We start from the raw sequence: 24,257 nt of genomic DNA on the forward strand, positions 1-24,257 counted from the left end.
AATCCAGATTTAAAATGTAGATATCCAAATTCAGGAAAAAACAAAAATCCAGTGTGCCAGTGAGTTTTGACGCAGACGCAACATGATTCATTCATTCCTAGCTAAATGCTTTTGTGTCCCAGGGTGCCATTTTCTTTATTAAATTTCAAACCTGCCTTTCCTCCCAAAGGAGGCATAACTTCAGACACTTTGATGCCATGTCTATTTGTATGAATTCCATCATATTAAAGTTTCCCACACCATGAAACTTGTGAAGCAATCAAGACTGTTTTTTTTAAATAAAAAAAACAATAATGATGATAACAACAAAAAGGATCAGGCTTTCAGTATTCCAGATTATTTGAAACTAGTCTTCTGTATAGGGACGCGGGTGGAGCTGTGGGTTAAACCACAGAGCCTAGGACTTGCTGATCAGAAGGTCAGTGGTTCGAATCCCTGTGACGGGGTGAGCTCCCGTTGCTCAGTCCCTGCTCCTGCCAACCTAGCAGTTCGAAAGCACGTCAAAGTGCAAGTAGATAAATAGATACTGCTCTGGAGGGAAGGTAAATGGCATTTCCGGGCGCTGCTCTGGTTCACCAGAAGTGGCTTAGTCATGCTGGCCACATGACCCGGAAGCTGTATGCCAGCTCCCTTGGCCAATAAAGCGAGATGAGTGCCGCAACCCCAGAGTCGGTCACGACTGGACCTAATGGTCAGGGGTCCCTTTACCTTTACCTTAGTCTTCTGTACATGGGCGTTCATGGAATTGTGTGTGCACGCATGTGTTTAAGGCAATAATCCAATAACTAAAATGATAAACTGTTGTGCCTTGTTGCTGTATATGAATGAAATTGTTTTAGATCTTTAAAAAATGTGGATTAGGCACATTCTGTGTATGCCAATGACACACTGCAGGGGTGGCCAACTCCCAAGAGACTGCGATCTACTCACGGAGTTGAAGACTGGCAGTGATCTATCCCCTCTTGGGGGGTTCAGGTCAAAGTTATTGGGCTTTTTAGGGAGAAGGAAAGCCCCGAGTTTTTGGGGTGCAGGGCAAAAATGTTGACTTTTTTTAGGGGAACAAAACTTGTTCAGCTTCTTTGGGGCAAGCCAGTGATCTACCAGTGATCTGCCACAGATGTCCGTGTGACTTGTGGTCATTAGCCGTGACCCCCGCTAATTGATTTACGAACCTCGATTAGCGTTTTATTACTGACCGGTCCGGCGCGCTTCCATCAGCTGTGCCACTCAGTCACGGCTCAACAGAGCTTCACACAGCGGTGTAAACTGTCACGTTCCAGACAAAAACACATAGAGAGTCCAGGATTGTCTATTTACAGCATTTATTCCGACATTTCTCAGGATTTCCCAGGACTTTTTTCAGCCATGCCAAGACTGCGTCTTTTCCCCACAGAGTACAAAGGTGGGACTGGCAAACTTTGCCCAAGCTCCGCCCGAGCTTCCAAAAGTGACGTCAGAATGGTGTAGCATCCTGGGAAAAGCTTAACCCGTTAAGTTCCAGCTCTCACACCCCCCCTTGCTGCACCTTCTGACAAAACCCTCTGAGTTCAACACCTTCCCCTGCCTTGTGCCCCTCCCCGGCATCTTTCCCAGGCACCTGTTGAACCCCTTCAACACTCCCAGAATCACACTGTGCGAACCAGGCCCATGCACTTGTCGCCTGGTACCTTTCCGGCGGAATTCCCTTCGTTGAGCGACTAGATCTTCTGGGCACAAACTCAGATGTTACCTCTGACTCACTGCCACCAGAACCTGTGTCCTCACTCTCACGAGATTCCCCTTCAGACTTAAAACGTTTTCGGACCTTCTCCATTACACTTACCGGAGAACTGGGCTCGCTTTTGGGTGTTCTCTTAACCTGTGGAGAAACTACAGATACCTCCTCCTGTTCCTGACTTTGGTCAGTTTCCTGATCGTCATCATCAGACTCAGTTTCTTCTACCTCCCTTTCTTCCTCAGAATCTTCCTGTTCTGAATCAGAAAGACATTCTGAAAGAACATCACGCTTGGGAGCAGCTTTTGACTTTTCATCCTGCTCATAGAACTCAGCGTGCTTGCTGATCAGTAACTTACTCTGATCACCTGATGGAAATGCAAACTTCCACGCATTCGCTGTTGGCTCATACCCACAGAAGATCATTTTTCGGAACCTGGATCCATCTGGCCCCTGCAAACCAGCAGGTAGCGACACAGATGCAAGCGATCCAAACCTGCGCAAAAAATGAATCTGGGGTTTCCTGCCATGCAACAGCCCAAACGGTGTGTCCCCTACCATTGAATTGTAGGTGCGGTTCCAGGTGAAGCTCACATACTTGATTGCCTCCAACCAAAACCTTGGAGGTAACCCAGAATCTTTCAGCAACACCTGTGCAGTTTTAACCAGAGCCTGACTCATCTGCTCTGCCTTCCCCCCCTGATTGGGTGCAGTCACTGTGTGACGTATTCCTTTCTTGCGAAAGTACTTCTGCAAAGCAGAACCTGCAAACTCAGCTCCCCTGTCGCTTGTGACAGCTTGCACTTTGGTGGAAAACATTCCTTCCACCTCCTCAATCCAACGTTTGATCAGCTGTGCTGCATCATCCTTGGATTTGAGACCGTGAGTCCAGGAATTCTGTGTAAAATTATCCTGCAATGAGAGCAGAAATTTTGACCCTCCCAGACTTGGTTCCTTTACCGGGCCCCACAAATCCACGTGAATCTGCTCAAAAGGCCTAGTGGTTATCCTCTCAATCTTTGGATAACCGCATCCTTTTATCTTTGCCAGTTTGCACGTTTCACAACTTACATCATGTCCACATTCTAAAATCTTACACCCTTTAGAAACTTCTGGCAGGACCTGTAGTTCTTCTACTGAACTATGAGCCGTCCTAGCATGCCAAATATGGGCACATTGCACATGAGTGGGAATTTCAGTACACAGTGCTTGTGCTTTCTCAACCTTCCCATCACCCTCCAGAGACGTTTTAAGAATGAAAAGATCATTCTGCCCCTTTTTAACCTTGGCAAGCATCCTCCCTCCTTTGGAGATTGTGCACACATCACCCTGAAAACAAACCGTGAATCCCTTTTTCAGTAAATACGGCACAGATAAAAGACAGTGGTGCATCCCAGGAACGGTACAACACTCCAGCGTTTCCTGCAAAATACGAAAATGCAGATTTACAATATTAGTCAGATTTGCTTTCTGTCCATTTGCAAACAGTACAGATTTCCCGGCAGGTATTGCCGTGCAGTTCCACCTCTCGACAGCAGGTGTCTCTGGAATCAAATTGCGATTAGCTGCTGAGTCTATAAGAAAATGAAACTCGGAATTTTCCACACAGCCGTCTTCGAACAAAGCCATGCTCGCTGCTATCTGATACGTCTCGTGTTGTTTTCCACGTCCTCCTCTTGCATTCCCAGGCTGGCCTGCTCTCCCAGACTGGTTCCCATGGTAACCCTGCTGATTTCCATGGTAGGTGTCCTTGACAACATCCTGCCGCGCCTGTGTGCTCCGGTGGGGGCAACTGCTACGCAGACGTTGAACTCCAGTGGAAAAACACTGCCTGGTGCTCCCAGCTGGCTTGGCCTTCCTCCTTCTGGAACGGCGCCTCCCACCAGCCTCGCCCTCCCTGAAGCTGCTCTTCATTCCAGCAGGTTCAGTGGAAAACTTTTCAAACTCGCCTTTGGAACTTTCCGCCCCCCCGACTTGCTCACTAGCACTCCTTGAGGCTAAATCATCAGGAACAGGGGCTTCTAGACCAGCGTCTGCAGGGCTCTGGCCTCCCGCTGAAGCTTGACACAAACCCTTCAGTATATTCCAGGCAGCCCACGCTGATTTCACACCCTCTTTGCCTCCAGGTTGCCCAACTCTTTAGAGTGAGCTTTTCCACCGGTACATCCTGGCTCTCTGCCATCTTCTTCCGTTCTCCCAAGGGGGCCCCAAGCTGTACTTACAAAAACACACCAGCTCCTCTGGCTCCTCAGCTTCGTGGAGAAACGATATTTCAGCTGCCCTCAGCTCTTTCGCAGTTCCCAGCAACACAGGCACTCTTTGCGTCTTGCAGCCTGCCTGTTTGCTTCTGCCTCCGACCGTGCTTCCTGCTCGACACCGCAGATCAAAGCTTCCGTGACAGATTTACAAGCGATAATTTATGGGTCCATAACCTGTGACTTGTGGTCATTAGCCGTGACCCCCGCTAATTGATTTACGAACCTCGATTAGCGTTTTATTACTGACCGGTCCGGCGCGCTTCCATCAGCTGTGCCACTCAGTCACGGCTCAACAGAGCTTCACACAGCGGTGTAAACTGTCACGTTCCAGACAAAAACACATAGAGAGTCCAGGATTGTCTATTTACAGCATTTATTCCGACATTTCTCAGGATTTCCCAGGACTTTTTTCAGCCATGCCAAGACTGCGTCTTTTCCCCACAGAGTACAAAGGTGGGACTGGCAAACTTTGCCCAAGCTCCGCCCGAGCTTCCAAAAGTGACGTCAGAATGGTGTAGCATCCTGGGAAAAGCTTAACCCGTTAAGTTCCAGCTCTCACAGTCCGGTCATCTACCGGTACATCACGATCTACCTGTTTGACGTGCCTGACATAATGTGTTCATAGAAAATGAGAATGTTCATTTAAAAGCAAAAGAGATCAGAATGATGTGTGGCATTTCTCTAACTCGAATGGCTTTTCTTTAAACATTCAACTTTTGGCAGTTTCCTCATATATTTTCAGTTTGTCACAACCCCCCCCTCCTTTTTTGTGCAACGGCTTCTTGTTATTCTTTTTTTAAAAAATAGTTTATTTGTTACAGATCATTGAGTTTGCACGGTAGATTACAAAAGGGAGAATAAGAAGAAGACAATATTACATAGACAGCTGACAGCTTAATGCATAAGTTAGGTGGATAAATATAAACTTAGTAAATATAATGCATATAAATACAAAAAATCCTTATATCAGACATTTCAAGCTTCTTCAAAACACAATAAAGTGCTTAATCTGTACTAAATGTATAAAGTTTTCTCTAATGTCTATATGTCCCTTAACAAGGAATAATGGTTTATTTGCTCTTGCACCTTGCATATAGTAGAAACAAACTCCATTTTCCGGTAGAGTTATATTCTATTTGTATGTTTTCTCTTCCTCTTATTAAGAGTTGTAACTTTAGTCATAAAGGTCATTTCCCAAATTTTTGCTGCAGTTAATAAATAGGCTACCAATATTTGACTATGGAATGATGCTGTTGAGATATCCAAATATTGTTAGAATAGGATTCATGGGGCAGACTTAGCCAAGGACTTTATCTCTTTCTGTCAATACTGACTCCAAAAATAATTTAATAATCAGACATTCCTCCAAGTACATGACAAATAGTCACATCTGGAGCATCTGCAACACTGATTATTTATTGTTGGATATATTTTATGAAGTCTATCTGGAGAAGTCTATCTGAGGCATGATTTTATAGATTTTAAACTCCTACAAAGTATAAATCTGGAAATGTTTCTCCCAGAACCAGGCCCATTTTTCTTGAGATATATTGCTAGGCATATCTGTATCCCATTTTGATTGACATCTAGGCTGGGATGATTCCAGTTCTGCAGTTATTTTATATATATCTCCTATTATTCCTTTTGAGTGTTTGCTTTTTGAAATTAATATTTCAAACCTTGTGTTTTCTCTCAGTGTACCAAATAATTTTAATAAACTGGTTATGATGTGCCTTATCTTCAAATACTGGGGTAAGTTTACTTTTTACTTTTTCAGCTATCTCGTGTAAAAGGATTTACATTAATATATGAAAGCTTAAAAAAAAATCCCATTGTTAACTTGCTTTGTTTTATTTATGTAACCATAGAGCTTTCAAATCAGATTTTCAGAAGACCACAATCCCTTTATGACACAGAGAATGACCACTAATATTTTGTGAAGGGCTGTTCTGTTCCCCAAAGCATGAAGACCAGGCTGAAAACAAAATGCTTAAGGCCCATCTACATCTAAAATTGCTATTCTCTCACCCTCCAGGGAAATGTAAGGGGCTATAAATTTTCTCTTTATAGATCTTTGAAAGCATCACCAGCTTTCCTTTTCCCTCAGCCATCACCTGACTGCAGCCATTCCATCAGACTGCAGTCAAGAGGAGAGGAAGGGAAGCGGGGCCACTCCATTGGCTCAACTGAGATACCAGCCACATTTGGCTCATGCTCTCTTTGAACTGTTTCCATTCCAGCTTGTCATTAAAGCTTTATAAATAAGAACTAGTGTTTGGGTTGGCTTTCCCTGCTCCTATCTCCTATTCTCTTTCCCCCCTTTGTGCCACTTTCAGATTATAAATCTGATGGTAAGATCTGCCCTGCCGTTGATATCTGCAAAGCACCCTGGATGCTTTCTTTGGCTGAAGAGTGGCGTTGAAAATACTTTAATAAATAAGACGTAATTAGCAGCCTCAGCTAGCTGCAGGTCCTAGGATTATTTATGCAAGTCATGAGTGTTAAACTGGTATAAAAATCAACCTAATTTTGTAGCAGATGTGCCTAGTTCTCTATGCAGGTGAACCACTCACAACCATACATTCTTTCTCTAGTTTCACCTTTTCTTCACTGTAATAAGTGTAAATAAACTATCGCCTTCTCCTCCTCAGTGAACACTATTACCCCGTAAAACTACAGCAAACGATGTAAAAATTCCATTCATTGGATTGTGTTGGAAACGGATTATAAAGAGTTTGGCAACCTAATTCTTTTTTTCCTTTTTCTTTTTACTGTTGTGCATGAACGAGGAATGAGAAGAAGAGATGCAGAGTGAGAGAGCGAAAACACAACAGATGCTTTTGCCCTAAACATCTGTCTCATGAAGCAAAAAATCAGATGTTGAGCTGGAATTCTAGCTATCTGCTGCTCTGGGTAACCCAGTGAGAGATTTAGGTTCCATGACCTCCCATGGCCATGCTTCCTGACCCATGAATGACACTTGGCCAAATTCATTCACTGAGTCAGACCCAAAAACAAAAGCTTGCCTATAGTTGACCACTGATCACTCCTAATGCAAACCTGCCTTTGCTCTAGGGCCAAATGATCCCTCCCAACAGCAAGGAGCACAATCTAAAGAACTGAGCAGCATCCAAGAGCATGCATGAAACCATTCAGAACAGCCATAAAGACTGACTCATAAGTGCATCTCTCAATACATTTTTGCTCTTCTTGATGCTTGGTTCTGTTCTTTGCCTGTATACTTCTGCTGACAGCATGCAATCCTTTCTGCCTTTAGGACAATTGCTTCCTACATCATCACCACCACTCCCTGCCTTCTTTACTCACCGTTCCTTTAGGTTCCTTTTTCAGCCCACTACTGATTCATCTAGATCAGTATGGTCTATTGGCAGTGGCTCTCCAGGGTTTCAGGCAAAGTTCTCCTCCAGCTCTACCTAGATCTATCCTAGAGCTCACCTATCCCCTATTCTGCTCTTTATGGCAACAGTACATAGCTCCCTGAAGTCTCTTTCCCTCTGTCCTTTCTGATGTTCCACTTCCCTCACATAAACTGCATTATTAACGAACATTCTATTGCTCAAATATCACCCTGAGTAGTTAGGGCAGGACCAAAGGAACGTCCAATGGAAACTCCAGCATGAAATTGCTGAATTGGCAAGAAGTTCAATTCTATTCATTTGGGTCTGAATAGAGACAATGGTATTCTTCTCTGCTGCTGCCATTAAATGTACTCAGCAGTGCTAAGATGATGCTGTTATCTCCATCACCACCATTGCCATTGTGAAGGGTATCTGCACTCACTTTTAATAATTTAAACTCCAGTTGTATTGTCTAAGATGAGTGTGCTGTTGCCAATTGCTGATGCTGTGAAGGATCAGTTTGCATATATTTAACGGAATGGTCACAGATGGAACTTTCTGAATTCATTGTCATTTAACTCCAACTTTAACATTTCTCTTTACACTCTTATGTAGATATATAACTGACCAGCAAGAATTACACATTGTGCATCTGGTAAAGTGGACTCTAGTTTAAAGAAGCTTATGCCATTAAAAAAATGTTCACGTTTAAGGTGTCAAAAGACTTTTTGTTGTTCTTGCTGCAACAGACTAACGTGGCTACCCCTCTGGAATTTGGACATTATGTGACTGTGATATATTGTCAATATATTTAAGAATGCTACTTCCTGTCCCTCCTGAATATCTCAGGGTATATATATACCTCTCATTATTTGACTCTCTCCATTCAGTTATGTTTCAGGCTGCAGTTGGAATAAACATTGCTATTCAGTCAAAATTTTGGTGCATCCAGCTGATTACAGACACTTTCTGAGAGCTGAGTTACTGTATGCCCCCTGAACCCAAACATAAGCAAGTATACAATAACACAGCCTTTCTCAATCTTGGGTCCCCAGTTGTTGCTTGACTACAACTTCCATTATCCCTAGTTAGCAGGGTAATGGGAGTTGTAGTGCAACAATGTCTGGGGACCCAAGCTTGAGAAAGGCTGCTATAATGGCATAGTTCAATCTGGCCAATGTTGCAGAGGACACCAAACTGTTATAATCCTACTGCTGCATATACAAGATGTAAAGAAAAGAAGTTTAATGGAAGAAACTCTTCCATTCAGTTGTGATTAAGTGAACAGATGATAGGGCAATGAATGAAGAGAACTTAGAATAAAGTATATGCATGCAAAACTGTCCAGGGAACTTAAGGAAAACCATTCCCAAACAAAAATGGGATCTCATTAATCATACAGCACTGTTCCAAAAATGTAATTAAGCTGAAAATTAAGCTTGGGCCAAATGCTCCCACTTAAGCGCATGAATGGGACTTGAACATGCTCCGTTCCAGCGGGATTGCATCCAAAGTGACCACTTCTGCCTTCCCAAAGGAGAGGAAATGCCTGACTAAAAAAAGAAGATGAAGATTTGCATATGCCAATTTTATATGTGTACAGATGCAAATTTAGAAATAATTACTATAATTGAAATAGAAATTCAAACAATCTCACCATAATGGGGAAGACAGTGCCCAGATGGCCTTTGGGCCCGCTGAAGTTGCAGGGGCATAGCCACACCATAAATTCAAAGCACTTCCAATATGCACTTGACTTCTCCCAAAGAATCCTGCGAACTGCAGTTTATCCCTCACAGAGCTACAGTTCCCAGTACCCTGAACAAGCTACAACTAAAAAGGTCTAAGTTCCTCCTGCATATGGTCAGGGATGGGGACTGCCTAATTTCCTCTGGGAGGGAGTTTCAAAGACAAGGTGCTGCCACAGAGAAAGCCCATCCTCCTTGTCATTTGTACCAGTGGTGCTTTTAGAAAGGCCTTTACCACAGACCATAAGGTATGGGTTGAAGCATATGGAGACTCAACAGCTTGGGTCTCAAGTCATATAGAACTTTATATACAAGCACCTTCATATATGCAAGCACTTTTATATATACAAGCTCAATCATTTCTTCATTGTTCTGTGATATTTCCCCAATGTTGTTTTATTAATGTCCTCTGGCGGGACATTCTTGGTGTAACAAAAGTGTGGGGGGGGGGGTTAAAGCAAAGTAGCTATAGGGGGGGTAGTTAAAGGATTTTAGCAGGATGGTATGGGATATGCACCAATTGGAAATGAAGCCACATGCCTGCCTCAAAATCTTTGGAGGCACAAACAGTATGAAAGCAGGGTCATGTATAACTGCCCTGAGACCACCATAAGCACAAATGATAATAAAAAAGTAGATCCAGAGAGGCCCAAGACTGTTGAATATTTTGTTTAAATGTTAGGGTTCATTATTGCTCCATAGGGTGTGTACCACTTTAAAAGCCAGAGTGCAAATACTCACCTAGTTTTTCAGCTGTGTAGCAGTGTAGCAGGTGCTGATAAGTCACTGTAATTAGCTGTGTCAGCAATTGTGAATGGTATATAATGGGCTTTGTATCTTACCCCCCTGGTGGATGGATGATGATTATAGACACTATGTAAGATGCACGTTAGAGGTGTTTTGTTATTAAACCTTACAAAGATCTCTTTGCATCTCTTCAGTGTTTCCATCTGTGTGGTCTACTCTGCGGCATGCTGGAAATGCCCAGTAAAGACATCCTGATCAATATTGTTTTGGACTCAAGTTTCAGCAATTCTCATGTCAATAATGCTCAATGAGGAAAGGGGAAAAGCTTAAGCCTCCACATTTATAATGAGGCAGAGGGTGAGTTCATGCAATCTTTTTTGCATAGAGGGAAATAGTGATCATGGCCAGCCCTCATCCACATGCAGGTGTGAAAATGGCCAGAACATCATTAGAAGAAAGTTGAACCTCACAGTACACAGATGACATTTGTCTTCTGCAGTATATCAATACTGTCTGTTAAGAAAGGTTTAGGGAAGTCCCCATTTCTCAGTTTGAGGCAGGAGACGTTGGCTTGCCATAAAATTCTTATTTATTTGCAGTAACTTCCATGGCTCTGCAGCAGAAAACAAGACCAGTTTGTGCGCCATTCAGTTTGCGCTCCTCATATTTTGAGAAGTCGTTTATCACCTTCCAAGCATTTAGCACTAATTCCATGGCAGATTAGAACATCGCCACTTGGTGGTGCCAGTATGCCAGGGAAATAGAAAAACCCTGCAGACAAATTGAAGAGGGTGGGGGAGGAATTTTAAGAAAAACAATGTGTACCTTAGAATTTAGAGTTAAGGGATCTTCTCTCTCCCCCATGGCAATAAACAACTCTGCAGTTTATTCAGAATGTGGAACAGATGCAACACAGCAGGGGCTGGGAAAACAGAGTCCCCATATACCTCCCCACCTTGTAGAAACAAAAAGGGAGTCTTACAGCACCTGGAAGGCTAACAGTTTCATTGTGGCGTAAGCTGTTGAAGTGGGCTCTGCTCCACACACAAAAATGGTTAGGACTCTATCCCATGGGGTTGCTCAGCCGATGCCTGTAAGAATTAGGAAGAATCAGTGGAATTAGGATGACAGCAATTTTTGGGGAGCCCCTCTCTTCTCTAAAACCCCCATCCTCTGTAAATCAGCACTAGATGATTGGTAGCCCCTCTAGAATTTGCTGCCCAGAGTGATTGTTTCACATTGATTTGTGACAAGGCCAGCCTTTGCCTTGAATTTGCATTCTTTTTCTTAAAAATGGAAACAAAATGGGGGGGGGTCTACTTCCTAGCTGGAGAGAGGGAGAGCACGTAGAATGACTACATGAAGCCTTGCCAGCATCAGCTGAGCAACACCACTGAACAGAGCCAAACAGTTTCTTGTGAACTAATGCCGGCTTCAACAGCTTATGCCACAATAAAGCTGTTAGCCTTTAGGGTGCCATCATTGCTTACTAGCCACAATGGTTATGCTCTGCCACCACAGTGGGAGGCAATATGTCTCTGAACATCAGTTGCTGGGAACCACAGGAGGGGAGAGTGCTGTTGTGCTCAGGTCTTACTTTGGGGGCTTCCTGTAGGCATGTGGCTGGTCACAGTGAGAACAGGATGCAAGACTAAATGGACCACTGCCCTCATCCTGCAAGGTGGTTCTTATGTTCTTAAATAAAGCTAATGGATCATAATGTGGTGGCAGTGGAGCAGATGGTTTAAAAAGACAGGGTTTAAAAGAAAAACAATCAATTGTTTCCAAGATACAAAAAAATATATCATAATTTTTAGATAGATAGATTCTTTATTGTCATTACACTAGTGCAACATTGCACAAGTGCAACGAAATTGGATGCCATCCCTTAAAAACAACAGAAGCAAAACAACAGCAACAACCAAACAAACCACCTTCCAACCACACCCACACCCATCAAACTCCCAGGTCTCACTATCGAGTTACAGCATTCAAAAAGGCCACAGCTCTTGGATAGAAACTGTTTTTCAGTCTATTTGTCCTTGACTTGATGTTTCTATACCTCCTGCCAGAAGGCAGTAGTGCAAACAGACTGTATCCCGGGTGAGATGGATCCTGCAGGATGTTGTTTGCTTTCCTAAGGCAACGGGAACCATACAGTTCTTCCAAAGGTGGGAGAGGGTGACCAATAATCCTTTGGGCTGTGGTTATGACCTTCTGGAGCACCTTCCTCTCCCTAGCTGTACAACTGGAGAACCAAGCACAAATACAGTATGTAAGTATGCTCTCTATGGAGCCTCGGTAGAAGGACACCAGCAGTCTCTCACTCAGATTGTTCTTTTTTAAAAGTCTGAGGAAATAAATTCTCTGCTGGGCCTTCTTCACCAGAGCAGTGGTATTTGCGCTCCAAGTCATGCCCTGATCCATAGTCACTCCCAAAAACCTGAATTCCGCCACCCTCTCCACCCGTTCCCCGTTGATATACAAGGGCTGAATGTCCGCCTTTTTTTTCCTGTAATCCACCACCAATTCCTTGGTCTTAGCCGTATTAAGAGCCAGATTGTTCTCTCCACACCAAACACAGAGCCGCTCCACCTCGTCCCGATAGGCGGACTCATCCCCTCCTGAAATGAGCCCCACCACCGTAGTATCATCAGCAAACTTGATGATAATTTGAGTGACTAGTTGGGAAATGTTACAACACAACAACACTGTACCTTTGATCATTTGAGAACTCACACCTGCATGTCAATGTCAGTGTATTATTAATCAGCCATTCTCATATATGAAAATCTCTTGTTGTGCTACTGCAGGAGGGGAAAAAAACAACAATAATTTTCACCCAAACTGCTTATTAACTTTGCCCGGAAAGGGAAGTAGAGAAATGTTCTTTGTCCATCCAGATTTTTTACCTGCCTCTTTGAAAATATTAATTCACCCCCCATCTTTGTTCTATCCACCATTCAAATGAGATCTGAAACTGAGGGGATGAGGGGGCTGAAAAGCAGTTGATTGAACCAGGAATGTCAGTACAGAAATACAGTACTTTCAATAGCTGATTATTAGCTCGGAATATTGTTGTGGCTCATATATGAGAGGCTAATTGCTTTCATCTCCTCCTGCCATGGTTACACAGTGAGTCATTAAGTGCCAATTGTCACATTTAATATTCTTGCAAAAAGCCTCCTCTTTGATTACTGCTAGCAACCCTTTGCCATCTCACCTCCAGGCAAGCATTCACCTCCACCTCCATACTAATAAAACATCACAATGCTTTTGAAGCTGGCTGGGAATGATCATTCTGGAGCAGAACCCAGAGAAGCGCCTGAATTGCAATTTCAGCCACGCGCGCCTGTTGTTTTTTGCAAACTGTATCAACACAAACCCTTAGCTAGTGCCACTCAGAATGGAGTGCGATCTCCTATGCAATATTACATAATTACCATCCTTTGATTAAACTCTTAACACTTGAGCTGTGTTCATGTTACCAGCTTAAAACACAGCTAAGACTTTTTCTCAAAGCACAGTATTTCATACATAACAGGATAGAAATGGATTTGGCTAAAGTGTGTACACCGCTTCTCAAACAAATGACGGAAGAGCACTGTATGCAGAATAAATGGGAGCGTGTACACAGCTTTATTTATTTACTACACCATCTATTTACTATATTACTGCTGGTTTTTTAGATTTATTACATCCTGGTGAATTTTGTATTTTAATTTGCTTTATGGCAACTGCCTGGCATAAGCTGCATAGCTCTGAAAGGCAGTGTATAATAGGTAATAAATAAAATAATAAGTACTAGACCTTTAGTGTCTATTTGGTACATGGCAAATTTGGAAGCGCATTGAAGGGAGACATTTTGAATGAATTTGCACAATTTAAAATAAGAAATTCACGCTGCTACAATCAATACTTCTTTTTGAGTATCTAGACCAGATCGTTTTGGACATGATGCCAAGAGTAGTGGTAATGAAGAGGGATGAGACGAGAAATTAAAGGATATGAAACAGGGTATCCTTCCTTGCCTGGCATATGAACATTTAAATGCTTGCAATAAATTGCTTTCAAATCCTTCAGATTAAAATGGATTCAGACTCTTAGTGAGGAAACCTTTGTAGACACTTGGCTCCATGTGATGGAAATGTTTCTCCAGATGTAAGGCAATTGTTTGTGGAATTTGAAAGAGCTGTGATTCCCACCGGCTGACTAGCTCCTCTAACCCGTTCTGGGAAATGTTACTTCCTCGTGATCAAACCCCTCGGTTTATTTCAGATGACATGTTTATGAAATGCTGACAATCACCAGGAAATCTATGGGAGGTCTTTACAACACAATACTGTTCTGATAGCACTTGTTCTGTGGTATGTATTCCAGGCTCTTGATAACCATTCGTGCCTACCTGTTTGCATGGTCTTGTACCAGGAGCCCTCCTTTTCCAATTCCCCAGGTTGCTCTACTAGAAATATTTATAGACTTGCATTCTCCAGAAGAATGGAGAGTGAATTCTAAAGCACTGTCCCTCAGGCATTTGCATGCAGGTATAAGCCACCAAGAGCATAGTGAAAGAGTATTTGACAACTGCAAATAAGCAGAAAGCATCACGGGAGTATCACAAGGCAATTTGCCTCTGCATTGCCATAAACTACTATTTGAATGCAATCTCTACAAAACTTCTTACTGGCTTACCCCACTATGTTACAATTAGCAAACAACCCCCTCATTAAGTGAGGCTATGGATGAGGCCCTCCAATCCCTTTCTCCCATCTTACTTTCACTTTCACCTTCTCTGCCTCTCCAATAGGCTCACATTTTTAATGCTATTGGCTGATTGACTCTGATGTCACAATGAACCATTGTTGGCAGGGGAACTATGAGCTGGATCCAAGTAAGTTGTTGCACTAGCAGATTCCAGTGCAGGGGTCAGCAAGGTTTACCTGGCCTGGGCCAGTTCACTCCAGTGGAGATCCCACCATGGGCAGGATTGCACGCACATGTAAGTGCGCGCACCCACAATTTCCGGCATCTGTGTCTGCACAGACACCATTTCCGGTGCCGCAGAAGCAAGTCCCTGTGCCACACTGGTTTAGCACAACGCGTGGAGGCTCGCCAAGCGGGCAACTTGGTTTGGGGGTGGCTTGTGGGCCGGTTAAATGACCTCCATGTGTTGCTTGTGGCCCATGGGCCTTAGGTTGCCTACTCCTGTTCCAGTGCAACAGGTCCCACTATCATGACAGGGGGATTCTTCTCCCTCACCACACAACTCCTGTGCCTTCCCCCAAATCTTATTGGGAGAATCAGAAAAAGCCCCAGAACAAGACATGGATTGGGGAAATGGTTCTGTCTGATTTTGTGGATATTGCCCTAGTGCAACATTTAATTCTGCCCTGTGACCCTTTTGGTGGTCATTTACTTATCTGCTCTGGTGTTACAGATGGCCCACATAGCTGAGTGCTGGGGGCGTGTGTTTTGGAAACCCACTCCCCTTCTTTGGCAGGGTGCCACAGGCTTTCCAATGACCACTTGAAGGTCTCACCTGAGGGGTCTCAGAGCCCATTGCTTGAAAATGAGAAGCAATGCTCAGTGCTTATTAGGTAGGATGGAAACAGCAGGATGGAGCCAGCAGTGAGGCTTACTTTATGAAATTTCAATATTGATTGACAGATCTGTCGACACACAAGGTCAGTGCACCATCTACTTATAGCCCATTTTACTAACTCTCTTTCTACCACCTGGGAAATCATGGATCCTCTGCATGGTGGCACTAAGGGGAGGAATGAAGTGGTTTGTGTGTGTTTAAAGCTGTGACAATCTACTGCCAACAATTTTGGATCTCAAGTCTGCTGTTACAGGGATGACATGAGACACAGCATACCCTCCTCTTTATGCACCAATGTATTATCAGAAGAGCCTGGGGGAAAAGAACATGCAACAAAATTACACTTTTAAAACTGGTGCTTTTAAAGTGGAACTTAAAGCAAATATGTGTCCCAGCAAGGATACTGTATTATTAAAACATATTGTTGCATTTTGAGCAACAACACTGCCATGATAAACAAGGGCCATTATAATATCAAAAGAGCATTTAGAGCAACACACACAGGGTAGAATACAATCGGTGTTGCTCTGCTGATAGGAGGCAGATTTTTGGTCCCCCTCCAGAGCTGATTTGGAGGACGACAGCGGGTAGAAGGGAATTTGCTGAATGCTGCCTCCTTCACCTGCTTAGCTGACAGATGCCTTCTGTCTGAAAATGTGTACACACCAGTATTCAGCACATTACACTTTGTTTCAGGGTTGGCCTGCTCTGTCTTTGAACAAACACATATAAAACCTTCAGGAAACAGTAACGCACAGAATTATAGTCTACTACTACTGGAAAACAAAACCTGTGTGCCAAACAGATGCCACCATGGCATTTAATAGGCATAACTGGGTGGGACTTATTTATATAATTAGTTGCAAAAAATCAACTATCATAAAGCATGTAGAGCAAAGTAAGCTGATAGAAGTCTGTGACACTTTCGGTTGCATGTCAGCTATCAGTGGAAGAAGCTGCCTACTCTACTCACTCTAATCTCAAATGGTCATCCGTCAGGGGGGTGAGATGAGAGTGCTGAGCTCCCTTTGCAACATCAGCATTTGCTGCTGCTTACTGGGATGGGGCAGGAGCCAGGTCAGGGTTGTAGGGGTTGTGGATTGGCTCTTAAGGTGTGCCCATGCAGCCCTGCCCTGCCCAGGAAACAGTAGTAATGCCCCAGTCAGGAGCTCGGCTCTATGGCATTGCCCTTCTAGTTCATTGTACTTGAAATAAGCTGCATACTGCTTTCAGAAATTCAGTTAGTAGATGGGATAGAAACAGTCCACACATATAGATAAATTAAACATCATATGAACAGACATTTCTCCCTTGTTTATTTTTTTTTAAAGATATGAATATAAGAATTTGGAGTTTGGGTTTTCAAAAAATATCTCAGGCATGTGAGTAGCAAGGATTTGCCCTGGCAAATGTACTGGGTTCCAGTTTTCCTGGGTGTGGGAAGGAGGGCTTGACTCAATAGGATTCAGAGAAAGCAGATAACCCTGAAATCTTTGAACCTCTACAGTGTTTTCCACTCTATGATGGTGCATCTTCCTCTCAGCATTTTAGATCCCCAAGTTTGACTGCTCATAATAAAACTGGATTTGTGCAATTTCACCCATATAGACCCCTTGATAAATCTGAGCAGGTTAGTTAAGCAAGGGATGTGGGGATCTTGAGATGAGATTGAAAAGGTGGCTGGTCACGTACATTGCAAATTTCAGCTGCTGCTCCCCTCTCCCAAGTGACATTTACAAGGTGTGAAACAAGAAGCTATATTATTATAGCGAGCAGGAGGGGTGAGGTTCCTGCCCAGTGAGAGACTTGTGCCCAGGACCTTCCCAGAGAAGCTAATTTCTCTTGAAGAAGGAACAAGATTCCACATGAGGCAGAGCATAAATAGATGACAGATCTTGGCCAGAGCAGGGCAAGATACTGGCCAGTGAGAGAGTTGTGTCCAGAACCTTCCCAGAGAAGCTTGTTACTCTTTAATGAGGAACGGGGTTTTGCATGGAAAATATAATGACATGGGGAGCATAAACAGTGGAGAGCTCTTGACATGCGATGTGGCATGTCCCTCTCCTCTGCATAAATATCATTTGCGTATCATGCAAAAATGCAGATGCACCATGAAAACAAGCAACCGGAATGCTTAAGCCTTTTCTGAACCTTGATAGCTATGAACAGGAATGTGCATTTACATAAGACAGCTTCTCTTTTACAGTCACCAAATAATATACTGTTGCCAAATCCAACCTAGGATGCAGGAAACTTGAAGCACACAAAGCACATGAATCTAACATTTGCCAGCTGGAACCCTTTTGCCCACATTTGAATGGCTGAGTCCTTTCCTTTACCCATCATCCTGAATGTTAGCAACTCATTGATTTGAATGGATTTGGGTAACCAGATATATTGGGATGATTAAAGCATTCACTATAGATTTTGTTTTAAAAAAATCAACTCTGGAGTTATTGGAAGCATTTTATTGGAGACCCCACCTGCAAGTGATCTAGCTCAGTGTTTTTGAAACTTGGGTCTCCAGCTGTTTTTGGATTACAGTTCCCATCATCCCTGACCACTGGTCTTGCTAGCTAGGGATGATGGGAGTTGTTGTCCAAAAACAGCTGGAGACCCAAGTTTCGGAAACACTGATCTAGCTGGAGCTTTCACTGCTCAACAGAGCAATCCTACATATGTCTACTCGGAGGTTGTGGTGCTTACTTCCAGGTGAGTGCATATAGGCTTGCAGACTGAAATGGGTACCCTTGCAGGATCCATCCAAGATCAAGTCCAGAGGGATTGCTGTTTGGAAAATGGCATCTGCATGGGTGGATGTGGACACCTGCTGGGAAAACATTTTAGCCCTAAATCTAACTGTTTGAAGCACTTAAAAAAAGAAAAAAGAACAGTGTCATGCTAATGGAATAGAGACATTTGGAAGAAAGGGACACATAAGATTACAGTGACCTGGGATTGGGTGGGGAATATTTTATACTGTGTCATGGGATAAAAACACTCAGCTAACAAAGCTCATATTCCCCCGTCCTGCCACTTCTTGAAAGCAATGAAACCAGATACATTTGCCCTCTCTTCATCCAGTCAGCTTGCTCTCCGCAGAGCCACAGTTGGTGATTTTATACAATTTGCATCCCACAAATCTTCTTTTCTTGCCGATGAAAGGATACATAAGTTAAACATTGCTGAGCTGAACAACCGTTCCACCACAAAAGAGGTTCTAAAGTCTCGCTCATGCTAATCTCTATTAGTATATTATTGCTTTCTTCCCTTTTACAAACAGTTCCCCAGGATCTGGACTGCAGGAAAATTGTGGGAGGAAAGCATCATTCTTTAGTAACACCCTTGTTACAATGTCGTATTTGAATGTTACATCAGTGGTCCCAAAAGAAAGCCAGTTTTTGTTGTCTCCCTTGCTCCCCTTCCCCATTCCCCCTGGGTGAGAGATGGAACCATGGCTATGAGGGAAAGATAGGAGTTTGTGCATCCTAGGTGAAAGATAGGGGTGGTTTGTTTGATCCCGCCTTCCTGTTTGCCACAGGGTTAATAATAATAATAATAATAATAATAATAATAATAATAATAATAATTAATTTATACCCCACCCATCTGGTTGGGTTTCCCCAGCCGATCAACAGAATTAAAAGCACAATAAAACATCAAACATTAAAAACCTCCCTAAACAGGGCTGCCTTCAGATGTCTTCTAAAAGTTAAATAGTTGTTTATTTCCTTGACATCTGATGGGAGGGCATTCCACAGGGTGGGCACCACTACCGAGAAGGCCCTCTGCCTGGTTCCCTGCAACCTCACTTCTCGCAGGGAGGGAACCGCCAGAAGGCCCTTGGAGCTGGATCTCAGTGTCCAGGCTGAATGATGGGGGTGGGGACGCTCCTTCAGGTATACTAGGCCGAGTTCAAAACACATATCAAGTGTGATTGAATGGCATTTTGTGATTTTGGCATTTTTTATTGTTTTGATCCATTTGTATATTTCTTTTGTATTAATATGATTGGGGGGGGGGCTTTGACCAGGAAGTGGAATATAAACAAACCATAATGTAACATCACACATTTGTACTAAACCCCTAATCCCTTAAAGGCCGGATCTTCCTTATCATTTGCAGGTTCCCATATGCAAAGGAAGACAGGAACAAAGCTCTGCGAGGTGGGGGGCATGTCTTGAGGCGTAGCCTTCATCCACAAGGGTAGGTTTCTGGAGAGGCCAGCTTAATGAACCCTTCACATCTCTTGTCATCTCTCTCATAGGTGCCGACTCCATGGGGCTTGAGGGGGCCCGAGCCCCCTCAAAAATTCATTTGGGGGGGCTCCGCCCCCCCAATAATCTCCGGCGCCCCTCCAGCAGAGCGCCATCGCCGCCCCTCCCCCAGCCCAAAATGCACAGGGTCGGGCTGCATGCCTCCTGCCCTCCCTCCCGAGCAAAAGCTCCACCCAATTTCCTTCGGAGCTGATTAATAGGCGCAGCACGCTCTCCCCTATTCGCTCACGAGGAGGCGGCGCCACTATATTTGCATATTCATGAGCTTATTTATTATTCATGAGCTTTCCCGGGGCCCCCCCAATATTTTTTATTAGTCCGCATCCCTGATCTCTCTTCAATGGATTCAAACTCAGAAACATCACTGTTTAGCCTGAATGAGTACAGTGAGATGCAGTCTCTCACATCTACTGTCACTGTTGCTTGTGTTTGCAAACGTTACGAAGAACTGTTTGCAGACCTGAAAACTCTCTCCAGCATCTCTGCAAACAGGATGTGCGTAGAACGTACACATATAAATCCTTCTTGTAACTTGCTTGGGGGCTATCAATAGGGATCTAGTGCCACATAAAAGGCCATTTGAAGGACAATTGGGGAAAAGGAAATCACTGACTCTGAATTAATCAAGACTTGCCTTCTCACAATAGATTCAAAAGAAGTAATTTCCTATGAGTATGTTGGAAAGGGAATCTCAAAAGGCTCCAAGGAGAACAAAGGGAGATTTCCTATGCTAGAACCGACGCTTCCAGGGAAACTGGCGCTCTAGAAAAGTCAAGCCAGTCATTTGCAGGGCAGAGGAGCAAAACACAAATTCAGTGGCTGCAATCCTGCAGTCATGTACATGTGCTTAAGTTCCTTGACTTGCATGAAGTACACTGGAGTGTTTGCAGGATCACACCCTACAGATGCATCAGGAAGCAGAGCTATGCCAAACATTTTGGGGGAAGATGGGTGGGGAGTGAAATGAACCTTTCTTGAGAAATCCCCGAGAGGGGGGTGGGATTCCTTCTCAAATTTTGTTAGAGGATTGCCACTGACTTTATGAGGTGACCAAGAGATTTCAATTTTTCCCTGGTTTTCTTAAGTTTATGAAAAGCCCTGCACTGCTCCAAGTGGCTCAGCTCTGCTTCCACATGCAAGGATACTGAGCACACTCACTTACGGAAAGCTAAGGTTGCCACCCTAAACACACTAGGGAGCAGGACCCATTGGATGCAGTGGGACAGCCTGCTCAGTAGATGTACGATGGATTACATTGTTCAGAACCCAGCTACCCTATGCAACCTTAGATGTAAAGTCCCACTGAACAAAGTGTAACTTATTTCAAAGTGAACGTGCATAAATTGGGCTATAGCAGACATCCAAAACTTCCCAGAAGCAAGGGGTAGCTGTTTCTAGCCTAAATAGAGTTTCTTCATAAGATGGAAATAAATGCTCAGTAGAGTCATAAACAATAATTTCAAAACTGAACATATTACAGAGCTCGTTTTGCTGGTCACAGCAGCAAGATCAACAACATGGGCTGAGCAGATAATCCTGGTGCGATACAAAGTGGTACCAGCTAAGCAAGACTAGACTTCACCAACCTGGTGTCTCCCAAATGTTTTCATCTAAAACTCACACACCTGCTCATTGGAATTGTCATCCAAAACACGTGGAGGATTATGGGTTGGCAAAGGCTGACCTAGACTCCCGTATCTGTGATTACATACTAGCACACTGTCCCCAATCTCAAACCACAATAGTAATACATGAACTATTGTGTTGTGATATGGCTAACAAAGATGGCCTCCTTTGGTTCTTTAAAAAGAAAAGCGTCCTTTCATAATTCCATTTGTTATTGTTAAGAGACGATGTGTGCATTAAGTTCAGAGTTCATTTTAATCTTAGGGGAACCTTACAGTAGCTTTAGTTTAAAGGAGTTGGATTGTTGTTGATGATGTTGTTGTTACAACCTCTTATTCTTTTGTAGCATTTTTATACACACTGCATCACACTATTTAAAGACTGATGTGGGACTTGAGGGAAGAACCAGCTGACAGGATGGGGTGCTTAACTCCTTACCATACCTGCCCATTTGCCCCTGCAAATGCCAAAATAAATACTGGAAATGTGGGTCCCCAGAAGAAAGTTGGACATTTGGGGGTCAAAAAACCAAACAAATCAGTGGGCATAAGAGGGAGGGGGTTAAATACCCTTAATCCCATTATATTTGCAAATGCAGGGTGAGGGCCACACGTTTGCCAAAATAATGTCTCAGAACTCTACCCTCATAGCTGCAGAATGCTGGGAATCCAGCCTCAGGGACCTGTTGTCAACATAATTATGAAGCATTTTGTACACTAGGAATTATACATAAATGATTTTTAACTGAGGATGAAATACGACTCCCCAGTCTCCAGTGACTGTTAAAGCCAACTGGTAGCTATTATTAAGCACTTATTTATTTGGCTTTGCAGCAGTCTGTTCCACCTAAACATTCCTTCTCTTACACACCCATGCACTGATTATGGGTGAGAAACAAACAAACAACCACAATCTTTCTTACAATCACACCTCCTCCAGTTAAATTTTCTGTGGCATGTACAAGATCAGCCTCTCCTGCTCACACCGTGCGTTGTAGTGTGAATAGCAGTACTTTAGGTGGAATTGTTGCTCTTGGCTAATATTACATCTGACAACAACAACAACAACAACAGAGTTCCCGGGGAGCCTCAAATTTCTTTGCATGCTCAGTTTAGTTCTACTCTTCTCAAGGATTCAAAAGTCTGAGCTTTCAGCTTTGGTCTCTGCCGCTGTCGGCTGACTTGTGAAACAATTCTGCTTGCTGCTAAGATCACAGGGTTTCCCTTCTGTGTACGAATCTGCCTTCTCAACGCCCATGCTCTATGACCACTGCACCAACAAATTCAGAAAGCAAACCATGGCCTGTGACCTCCTGTTTCTAAATATGTTCTCCTTATCAGAGTTAAAAAAGAGCAACTGCTGTTGTGTGACTGCGCTGGAGTAGCTGCCCCCCTGACCTGCTCCTCTAATTTAATTTGCTTTTTCTACTTGCTGGCAAACAGCCTCTCTCCCTTCCCCTTTTTCCAAATCTTGGTTGACCAAAGAAAAATCTGGTGGTTGCAGTAGCTTTCTAAGATGAGGGAAAGTCCTAGGCTGGCAAGGATCTTTTGCCTGCCTCTATATACCATCAAGTGTGAGATCCTACCGGCGGTGGGAGGAGGGAACACAGTTTGTTAAGCATTGATATTTGAATGCACTCAAACTCCAGTTTAAGGCAGATTTATATTTCTCTTCCATTTGGGTGCAGAAAGAATCCCTATCATAATGTTTACATTTCAGCTGCAGCTAAATCTGTCATTAGGGTCAACAAGTAAGACCAGAAACATTTTTTTCCCCAGACGTCAAGCAAATGATTGACTCCTGCAAATTGATGGCAGTAAAGATGCTTGCTGTCTTATGAGTAAGACTGCATTTTGAAGGGCTTTGAAGATGCTGTTACTAGGGATATCCGAGGAATCCAATCTTTGAAAACTCTGATGTGGACTGGCCTGATCCACACCTTGTAGCCTACTATGAAGATCATTCTGCTTCCACTTTCATGCTTACTGAATATTCTGACACAGCCGTTTGCTCAAAAAATTCTCTGAAATATATTTTTAAGTCCTTCTTTTGACAATCTGTTTAGAAATACATAAATGTCCTTTTTTGCAGATTAAAAAAAAAGATTCATAGTTTTATGTGTAACTAGGACAAGAAGAAAAATGATGTGAGCAATGGCATAGATGGAGCGCAGCCAAGATATAGCAGGAAATACTCCTGAATACACTCACCCTTCTCCACTAATTTGTGTCTTGAGGTCCTGGCTACATCACCTCTTCAATATCAAAATGCCAAACCATCTTACTATTCAGTAAGGGAAACTTATTTTCGTCCTTGACCCTCATGTGATCATCTTCCCAAATCCAAATACAGCCAAACCTCAGTTGTCGAATGTAATCCATTCCAGAAGTCCGTTCAGCTTCCAAAATGTTATACAACTGAGGTACAGCTTCCAAGAGCGTCTTGCACTCCAGCGGAAGCTGCGTCAGATGTTCGGCTTCTGAAAAATGTTTTTAAAATGGAGCATTTGCTTCCAGGTTTTTGGCGTTCGGGAACTGAGGTTTGAGTGTACCTGCCTCTCTGGAACCCCTATATTCCAGCATAGCTCAATGCTGCCATCTTGTCTTGAGAGTGTTTGGGATTTTGGATCCTGAACATCAAGTATGAATAAGCGAATATCTGAGCTTCATCTCTGAATAAACATTTGGAGTTAAGCTCTTTTTTTATAATGCTGCATCCAGTTAGAACTAGCCAGTTCTGTTGACTGACACACATAGCATGATTAAGAAGGTGGAACTACTTTCTAAATAAATTTCTCAATGCCTCCATAAATTATGGCATTAGAAATGGAGCATAGCACTCAAATGGAGAAAAGAACAATCGGTCTCCATAAAGGGGTTGGCTTAAACAGGTCTCAGATTCCTAAAAATATGTGAGAGTTGGTCCT

General features: G+C 43.3%; 1 protein-coding gene and 1 long non-coding RNA gene across 3 annotated transcripts in view; one reads left to right on the forward strand and one right to left on the reverse strand.

Moving 5' to 3' along the window:
* Nucleotides 1–24,257, reverse strand: part of ADRB2 (adrenoceptor beta 2) — a 63,290-nt gene that overhangs the window by 5,034 nt on the left and 33,999 nt on the right. Inside the window, exon 2 of one of the 2 annotated variants that reach the window (XM_083483800.1) lies at nucleotides 18,498–18,574. The exons of the other annotated variant lie outside the window; for it this stretch is intronic. Coding sequence (XP_083339926.1) covers nucleotides 18,513–18,574 — 62 coding nt within the window. The 3' untranslated portion in view covers nucleotides 18,498–18,512. Of the gene's footprint in view, nucleotides 1–18,497; nucleotides 18,575–24,257 lie in introns of those variants that run through there. 2 annotated transcript variants of the gene reach the window in all.
* Nucleotides 14,637–23,814, forward strand: LOC310697386. Its single transcript, XR_014521015.1, has 3 exons — nucleotides 14,637–14,825; nucleotides 15,264–15,510; nucleotides 23,110–23,814. It is a non-coding gene; the product is annotated as an uncharacterized lncRNA (long non-coding RNA).

This window comes from Podarcis liolepis, assembly GCF_965112155.1.
Source record: "Podarcis liolepis genome assembly, chromosome: 2".
In the NCBI taxonomy this organism is placed as follows: domain Eukaryota; kingdom Metazoa; phylum Chordata; class Lepidosauria; order Squamata; family Lacertidae; genus Podarcis; species Podarcis liolepis.